General features: G+C 39.5%; 1 protein-coding gene across 1 annotated transcript; it reads left to right on the top strand.

Annotated features, from left to right (window-relative positions):
• The first annotated feature begins 2265 nt into the window (after positions 1–2265).
• Positions 2266–9781, top strand: LOC119738366 (scavenger receptor cysteine-rich domain superfamily protein-like). The gene is made up of 5 exons (XM_038213236.1): positions 2266–2441; positions 5640–5972; positions 6792–7133; positions 7540–7842; positions 8459–9781. Exons 1-5 carry the CDS (start codon positions 2387–2389, stop codon positions 8626–8628), a joined length of 1203 nt encoding a protein of 400 aa, XP_038069164.1. The 5' UTR covers positions 2266–2386; the 3' UTR covers positions 8629–9781.
• Positions 9782–9903: the final 122 nt, after the last annotated feature.

Genomic DNA, 9903 nt, shown 5'->3' with positions numbered 1-9903 from the left:
TTCAAAATGTTATAAAGTATTCATTTTGGAAATTATGATCAGTACATTAATTTTAACCATAAAACATCAAACATGCATTTTGCGATAAAATTAGCACGATAGTTTGGATTCCCAGGGATTCTTGCCAAGATTTTAATTTCAACCTTTTTACCCAAGCCCAAGCTTTTTGTTGATGCCAATTATATTTTATAGAACTTGCTATGCGTGTAAATGCCCCATGTTTGTCGTTTTTAATAAACTGTATACGTGGTACTGTATATACCCTTAACTTAAAAACGTGTAAAAGTTAAAATTAAAAAAAAATTGCTTGTAATTTGAGCAATATTTATTCATGCTAAGTAGAAACATCACAAATAACTTTGAGGGGGTTATATCATAATAAATCAATAAAAAGACTTACCCAATTTTGGTTAATTTTATTTTTGTAAACATGTCTAGTCAACAATAAATTGTATGAGTTCATATCCCTCTAACGTGAAGCATTGTTTGAATTAAAATATAATTTCAATCCGCCAATCAAAGTGCAGTTTTTCTAATACGTTTCCCCAAACCAATGAAGTTTTCAACTATCAGTTAAACATTTAATCTACCCGGCTATTTTGATTGGATAATTGATTCAACCAATTGATTCAATAGTCAATGTAGTATGAATCTGCCTTGTTATTACATTGAATATTTGCCTTAGCAAATCGGAAACACTATTTTAATGACGTCATACAGACTTAAAAATGCATTCATTGCTCTTTATGTGTCTGTAAACCCAATAAAGGTATCAAAATCACTCTATATGAATATTCCTATGTTTTGAAAGGGAAAATGGCTCAACCAATCTAAACACAGTATTTTGATGACGTCATATCAATTTAATAATGCTTCCATTGGATTTCTTCGGTCCAGAAGCCCCCTAAACGTTTCAAGAATCAATGGAATACGAATCTGTCTAGGTATTTCAAAGAGAATTTGCATCTTCCAATCAGAAAACAGTATTTTGATGACGTCATACAGATTTGAAAATACTGCGATTGAAATCTAAGGGTCTGCAAACCCCTTAGGTACCTCTAATTTCAACTTCATCAAGCTTTTTTATTGAGTATTTAATTTTGGCACACTTTGACTGCATTCTGGCCAACTGTGCAGTGGCGACGATTGCTGGCATGTACAGCGCCCTCAATTGATCTCCAATTATCCCATGCAGTAACACATGTTCGCTCGTGCCCCGCCCTGCAAACAGGACGCTGGGAAGGGCTGACAAATCCACGCTCTGATTGGATAGATTTTGCGTGACCTGTGACCTGACTGCAAGTCATCACGGTCACGAACCTGCAAGGTTTGAAACGGCCGTTAAGACCGAGTCATTCATCGCTCCTTTATTCCAGTTCATAAATGCCCTTTTTTCGTTGAAAGCATAATAATGAAGGAACTAATCTGTAGAACTTATCTATTTTGTAAATTGTCAACTCCTGTCAGTTGATCAGGCCTCCGTTTCGAATTCACGAAGGGTCGAAATGCATATTATTCGACGCTCAGCCCTTGTCCACATGGTCCGCAATGAAAAAGGAAATCACATCCGGTATGGCGTGTATGCATTTCTATGGCAAACTTAGTTCGATAGCATTTGCGCGCATTGGCTAACCGCGGTCTTAAACAGCTGCAACCAGATGCGTTATACATAGGTCATGATACATTACCCAGAATGCTATCTCCACTTCCTTCACAAGATTCTGTGAAGCTCATCAGCCCTTCCCAGCGCCCTGTTGCAGGGCGGGGGGTACGAGCGAATAACACATGGCGGTGCCCTTGTTAGACAACAGCGCCCTCATGTCCAGTAGGAATTTCCAATAATTGGAAAGGTTACCGGGGGTATTTACCACTTTGTAGAGACAAAAGGACTCAGCGATTCAGCTCTATGATCAACCACATTATATGACAAAATAATAATCCGTTTCTTCAAAGTTAAAATAATTATTACAAACATAAATAACATCACTTTTATTTCCAAGGAACATTTTTCTGCTATAACAATTAGGCCTAATATAATTTTTGATTTCATGTATGTTTTCATTCAGGGCCTCTTAAATACCAATGAATAATACTCATTGAAACGAGAACAGAACTTTAAAACTCGAAAACAAGTTTATTTGATTTTTTCCGGTGATGACCTTGTTTGCCACGTGCTGTAATACTATTTGCATTCGTGTCGACTTGGAACAAGCGACCTTTCTTTTCAGTTGTGGACTTTGATAAATAATGTAGACATTGCGAAACGCGGTCAGCCAACAAACGACGTCCTCAATTTTGGCGGCAAAGTGTGCATGGCATAACGACTATAGTAACCGTCTTCAACCCTTTCGTATACTAATCGTATAATTAAAGACTGTAAGTCAGAATGATTCACCAAGTTTTAATTGTATTTTCCCTGCTTGGGATTGCCTGGGCTGCAGGTAAGTGTATTATTGTTACTAAGCAAATAATTAATGGTCTGAATTAATCGGATTGTACTTGTAGTGTCTGTGGTCTTGGGTAAAACACAAGTCACATTGCTGTGTTGTAAAGCTGTGTAGTGATTAGCATCAAGTGCTATGGTGCACCGACAAGAAAAACAGGACTTCCCTAAAGGTTCAAATTTAACTTTAATTTAACTTGTTCACCTGAAAAGGATATTATCCGCGCGACAAAATACAACAATTTGTCGGATTACAAAAGACCTGTTTAATTTGTTTGCTTGTGAACCTTTCTTCATCGCTCGTGCATGTTTTTTTTTTCCAAAACCAGGATCACAATTCGAGGGTCACTATTTTTTTCACCCAAGATTCACATAATATTGACGTTGAGCCTTCAGCTCTCTACAAAGGCCATATGACGGTTACACACCTATATACCGACTGTTCATATTAATAACCCTAACCCTTACCTAAGTAATCCTATAACCGTAACCCGAGAGTAACACAATCTCATGTGCTGCTGGTTGTCCCAACATTGGGGTGTCGGAGCATTTGGGTGTCGGAACATAAATAGAGCAGTCACCCATTATGACACTATTTAATAAAGGGAAGATACGACATTTGCAAACATCAAAAAACGAAATGATCAAATTATCACGAAATATCTTACGTGACGGTTAGGGAATGACATTGTAAACCACCCTGTAAAATCGTGGCTCCTGGTGTGTTGACATTTTCAAGAAGAATGGTATTAAAACTGCTCTCATTTTTTTCATAATTAGTTTTTCCGCATTTTCTTGGCAATTTATTACACATCTGTGAAGGGGTACAAGCCTGCCGGACTGATTCTCTGACCTTACATTTCCCCAAAGTTGACAAACTGCTCCGTACGTTTCATCTTAAGTTGGGTCAAGGAACCAGACAAGTCAGTTTAACAATATTTGCTATAACATTCTTATCCCCCAAATACATTGATTACTGAAAATTGCCGCAAGGACAAATGTTGTAAATTCCCTTTAATGCAAACCACGACTTGTCCTTTATCATTCGAAACTGTTTTTCAAGTAAGTTGCAAATCATAGTTTACAGATTTTATTTCATACACAAATGTTTTAATTTGGTTTAAAAAGTCGATAAAATATTGGAAACTTATTCAATATCGCCCGCCCCGTAGAACCAGTGCTGGAGGCCGGATATCTGCACAACCTTTCAGATATATGTATTTGACTATTTGAGGGCGCTATACTACAAGGCAATAGACCTTTATCATGCTGCAACCATTTTAGTCATGTTCCCCGCTGTATCCAATAACAGTACTGAATGATAATTTTTTTGTGCAAAAAGGACCCAGACTATTTTTCCTTCCAGCCTCGCTTTGGTTACATTGGTTTGAATGGGAAAAAAATCAAATGGCTGCAACATGATGATGGTCTATAGTGTTATGCGCAGGACACAATGTAACATACAGATACACTTTAATATAAAACTAACTTCCATTCTACATACTATTAATTTTTGGGACGTTTTGCCAGTGTGCGAGGAAGGGGCGGAGTTTTAGTTAGTAACCACAAATATTATTTGGTCAAAAAATATATATCCCAGTTATTAACGCGCATCCACTTCAGGCCGCGGCTGCTGCTGCAGACGCGCTGATAACACGGGACGATAACAGTTCAATGTCAAAAGTCCAACTTTTGGAGTGATTAACAAACACACCGTACATGATGGGCGCTGTATATTTTCAAGACATGTGTTTGGGTAAGGTGACCAAAAGTCAATGCAGGTCAGACAATTATTGTTTACAGAGTGTAAAGGGGCAAATAAATCATGTGGGGTTTTTTTTCAGAAAAATCTATTCCAGTCCTACTGCCGGAGGTGGGAAAACCCATGAGTCTGAGTTGAAAACGGTGAAATCTGGAGTTTAGGGAAAATTCTTGATTAGTCTGGCATGCATATTAAAATATGTTAAAGAGAAGATACAACATTTGCAAACTTAACATCAAACAACAAAATGCTCAATCAAATTATCACGATATTTACTGGATTGTTAGGGAATGACAGTCTATAGCATCCTGTAAAATCGTGGCTCCTGGTGAGTGGGCTGTCATTTTCAAGAAACATTGTATTTTTCCAACGTTGATCGGCCGAACAACGTTGGAGAAAACTTTTTTTATTCAAAAACTGCTCCTAATTTTTCAGATTTATTATTCCGCATTTGCTTTGTAATTAATTACACACCTGTGTAATTACACACCTGTGAAGGACTGATTCTTTGACCTGACAATTCCCCAAAGTCTAAAAGAACATGATTGGTTTACTTGGTTTTTCCAGCATCTACAAGCCCAAAACGTAAAACAAGTCAGTTTAACAATATTTGCCATAACATACTCATCCTTCAAATCCACATGTTTCTGAGAATTGCAACAAAAGCAAATGCTGTACATTCCATTCAATGAGGAGGTGTTTGGACTTTTGAACTACTGAAACAAAGTGTCTTCTGAGATAAAAATTAATATTTAGAAGACATTTAGAAAACATTCACAAATAATTGTTTGTTTTGGAACTATAAACTTTCTGTTTTCTGTAATATGAATTGAACTATAAAATGTATCCCACACACCAAAAAAAATGGTTTAAATCTTGCCTAGTTAATACAAGTTAACACAGATAAGATTTCAGTTTCCATGTAACACAATACATGTGGACTGGAACACGTGTCTGAATTTGTGCTGCGCGAGACATAGAACAACATGTTGCTTTTCACATGAATTTCAGGGTTGGGCTGAGGTTAATTGGCCACCTTTTGGTGAATGAGGGCGCTATATTTAACGACGCTATTTTATGGAAACAGACAACAGCATTTTGTTCAAGCACCTCTTTACTTCTATGCGAAAATTGAAGTAAACTTGAATTATGACAACATGTAAACGCACGACATAAAGCCAGCAATCAAGTCGGTATGTACCCCCAACATGGCGTCATGACAGCTTCTCAGTCGGTCCCTCAAAACAATGGCTAATTCCCTCAAGTGAAATCCAACATTGAGTTCATTATTTCAGACCTGCCGTGCTATACTATAGGCCTACTTGGACCAAGATTCGGCTGCCACACAAGTCTTCAAACCTAACCACTTCTTAGTACGGTACAATGTTTGTTCTACTAATGCTTTACTTTTCCCCTTCTTTTTTGCGTTAATAGACGGCGATGTGGAACTGTCTGGAGGAAGAGATGCCAACAGTGGCATGGTCATGATCGAGTTTAACGGTGAGAAAGGCACGGTGTGCAATGACGACTGGAACGTGTACGCCGCCGACGTGGTCTGCAAACAGGTCCTTGGAAGCACCTCCAAGTCCACTGCCCGCTTCCCGCCGACAGAGGGCAGTACACCCAATGTGTTCCTGGATGAGGTGGAGTGCAGAGGAGACGAGGCCGGGCTGATGGATTGCGTCCACGGCAAGCTGGGTCAGTCGGGAGGGTGTACGGGCCAAGACAACGCCGGTGTCATCTGCTGGAATCCCGCTGGCTTCCAAGGTAAGGAGTCGTGACAGTCATGAAATCATCACAAGTCAACCCCTGGTCATTTCAAGTCATCAGAAGTAGTCACCAGTGATTCTAAGTAAACCACGTCTAATACACGTCGCCGAATGTGTCGAACTATTCAGATGGATATGAAAAAAAGGCATCTCGTATGAGTTGTAGTATATGTCTGATATTTGATAGACTCAATTAAAAATCAAGATTATACCATCAGCAAATACTTTTTAGTATTTTTAGCATTCATCAAACAATTAAACGCGTCCTTACGGTCAATCTAATGGGACGTGCCTAATTAGTGAACTTGAAATTACAAATTGCCAAGCTTTACGAATGATTCTTTATTAGTGTGATAGTGGTGTGTGACAACCGGCGAGGTAAGAATTCTCTTGTAAGACTGATTTCTGCCCGCTTCCTCAAAGTTAAGAGTTGACTATTTTGCTGGGAGAAGCACAAAGGTAATATCGCTCAGTCGTTAGGCGAATCGTAACATTGGTATGGATTCAGATTAAGTCCCTTAACCGAATGAGGGCGCTGTAGCGAAGCCATGTTAGGGGTAGACCATGGAGATGCATTTCTGGCATCCAATAACAGCTTTGCTAAATATTAGAGATTTTCAACATGATTTGTTTTCTTTTCTTTTTTTAAAGCAACGTGTGAACGTACGTCATGAATCCCAAAATTGCATCATATGCAGCGCCCTCATTTGTTCAAATGTGTGCGTAATATGGGAGTGCTATTAATTTGCACTCGAAGTAAAGGCCCTCTTTGTTTCCTTTAAACTGATTGTTTTATTGTGTTTACGGTTACCTCTAGAATATGCAGCAAACAACGGCGTGGTACGGCTGACCGGCGGTCCGTCCTCCACCGAGGGCCGCGTGGAGGCGTTCATTGAAGGCTCCTGGGGCGCCGTCTGCGACGAGAAATGGGACAAGACAGACGCAGCAGTCCTGTGCAAACAGCTCGGGTGCCCCAGTGGCGCCAAAGAGGCGACCACGGGGTCCAAATACGGGCCAGGGGTTCTGGATATCAAACTGACGGATGTTGTATGCGACGGGACGGAAAAAGACATGATCAATTGTACGCATGTCGTTCTGTCGCCCTCTGCCAACACGACGTGCACCCACGAAACGGAGGCAGGGGCCATCTGTGATTGCGGTGAGTTGAGGAAGATATATGCAGCCTATTGCATTCGATTTTCGTAACTTTCTTTCCTCGTGATTTTCAAAAGTTAAACTCGACCATTAAGTAGCTGCCTTCAAAAAAAAAATTAATATTGACACTCAAATACACCGCATGCCATTTTGTTTTATCAAAATATAGGCCTTGTGCAATGCACTTTTCAATAAATAGTAACTTTCAAATGTTGGTATAATACATGTATTAGTCCTGGCAAATAAACCAACAAATGAAGTAATTTCAAAACGAATGAAATAACATTTCTCAGGTTCCATTTACACCAGGAAAAGTTAGGCATGACTTTGATGTCTCTCATGGTTATTGAGAATAATCTGGCCGACTTGTGCTTCGGAATATTACAAATTAATTGTCTTTTTTCCCCCAGAATTAACGGTCACCATCGGTGACGGGCAAACAGATCAAGGTTTACTCAGGGCCCAACGTGCCGGTGAATCAGAAGCCAGGACACTGTGCTCCGAAACTTTCGATCTCCAGTCTGCCGACGTAGCGTGTCGCGAGGCGGGCTTCCCGGGGGCTCTGTCGTTTTCATCGGCAGAGGGGAACATCACGGGCCTAGAGTTTGAGTCCTCGTGCGCCGGCTGGGAAATCTCGCTCCGGGCCTGTCCCGTGTTTACTCCGGCCCAGTGCACCGACGGAGAGGCGGTTGATATCAAGTGTCAACCAAAAGGTAGGTCTATATAGGGTGCATGTGACCCAAAAAATGCAACCCTAAAATATTTGCCTTAACAAACAAAAGGATCGTTGGATTTTAATGTTTTGGGTATCGGATTAAAGCTGAGAGCTTTTTCTTTAAAATACTGGAAAAAAAATAATTTTACATAATGGGCATTTTCACGATTGTTTCAGTATTTAAAAGAAAAAGCTCTTAGCTTCAATCTGATACTCAAAACATAAAAATCCACCGGCAAATGTTTTGGGGTTGCAGTTTGGGGGGTCACCATGTATAGCACAAACTTCAGATTATTTTTTGTAAGGACTATAGGGATGCCACACCCATATAACAGCCCCAGAACTCTGTGGTTTGCTTAAGGAATGTATCCAGGATATTTCCCCAGGAGGCAAGGAGGCTGTATTTAAGCTAATTTTTTGAGTGATGCAAGGATTTCTTAGGCGCCAAAGGTTCCAAAGACTGGATTGAGTTCAGTTTTTTCATAGCGCCCTCTACCGCCAGGGCGACTGGCATGCACTTGCTTTTGGGAACAGCTGCATTCTAACCAAACCAGACTTGGATCAATTCAAAATCATCATTAAAAAACACTGATTTTCTCGTTTTATCTTCACAGAGGGGATCGAGCCAACTAGTAAACCGAGCACCACGAAACCTCCGTCCGGCGGCCTGAGTACCGGTGCTATCGTCGGTATCGTGATCGGATGCTTGTTGGGGGTCCTCCTGGTCATAATAGTCGGATTCCTCTTGTGTCGAAAGCGAAGGGATGGACCGGCCGCAATTTAAATGCTTCAGGAATTAAAGTTGATAGACTGACCAAACTTAATGGGTGAACACAACATTACAAGTACATTAATTACAAAACTAAAATCGGGTGCAGAATTGCTAAAATAAGCATACAGCCATGTGTATTTTGAATGTTTGCTAGTCTGTGTCTATGTTAAAGATGTATTCCTCGTGCTGTTTTCGAGTTTCATCCCCAAAAATAGATTCCCTTCTCAATTGCTATTTTTCAAGGGTATACCAAAAGTATGCACTTTTGAATAGGACATCGACCGAAAAAAAAATCGGCCCGTGTTTTAGATAATTAACTATTACTATACAATTTTGAATTATGGCCAGCCAGGCAATATTTCCCAATCTCGTGGGGGTAAACTGGTTCCCGCCCCACAATTAGTATCGATAATGCATGGATCGGGAGGCAGTCTGCTCGCAAAATATTAACAGTATTTTCCAGAGGATTGTAAATGTCCCAAAAAAAAAGGGGAACCAAAAAGATCCAGATTTTTTGTTGGGTGAAGTAAAACAGTTGAACATTTTATTAGGCCTGTTTTTGTTGAAGAGCACGGGAACGCAGCTTTAAATAACACATGATTTCTGTGCTTAAACCTTTTTAAATAAAAACTCTGGGCTTTGTTGGGTTTTTTTAATTGGTACCAGATAACGTTAATTCTTTGTACTTGTTTTAAATTTTGCATGACATAATTGAATATTAACCATTATTGCGGTATGGACGATCTTGAAATTGCTAAAAAATTGATAATCGATACAGTCACTTTTTTGTTTTATATACAAAGGCGCATTTCTTCCACCCTGGCTGGTTATGAGCAGCTTTCAGGCGTTGAGAGGATTGGTTTAATGTTTTGATAAAATAATGACAAGTAATCACCGAGAAATATGAACGGGTGTGGTTCTTGAAGAGCAAAACAAAAAGAAAAACCCGATCACAATATTATTAAATAATCACATCAACATAACTTTCTATAACATAAAATCACAAAATTTGTTTTTAACTGTTAGTTTGTACCAATCAGCCAAAAAGTAATTTTCTTTAAGAGCTTTTGTTACCGAATACCGCTAAACAGCTTCGTTATGATACTCCTCTGTGACTGTGATTAAATGAGAGCAAATGTATTGCTCAGATCCTATCTTTCTGAAATCTACTGTTGTCTCCTTTCTCATTTAAGATATTGACAAATGCAGACTATTTGGAATAGAAAGTGCGTGTGAAATTGTTGTGATTGGCTTTTGAAATTGTGCGTCATATTGGGAATAATTGTC

Source organism: Patiria miniata, unplaced genomic scaffold (assembly GCF_015706575.1).
Source record: "Patiria miniata isolate m_02_andy unplaced genomic scaffold, ASM1570657v1 HiC_scaffold_3, whole genome shotgun sequence".
In the NCBI taxonomy this organism is placed as follows: domain Eukaryota; kingdom Metazoa; phylum Echinodermata; class Asteroidea; order Valvatida; family Asterinidae; genus Patiria; species Patiria miniata.
Note: the sequence above shows the minus strand (reverse complement) of the source record. Positions and strands in the feature narration are given on the sequence as shown.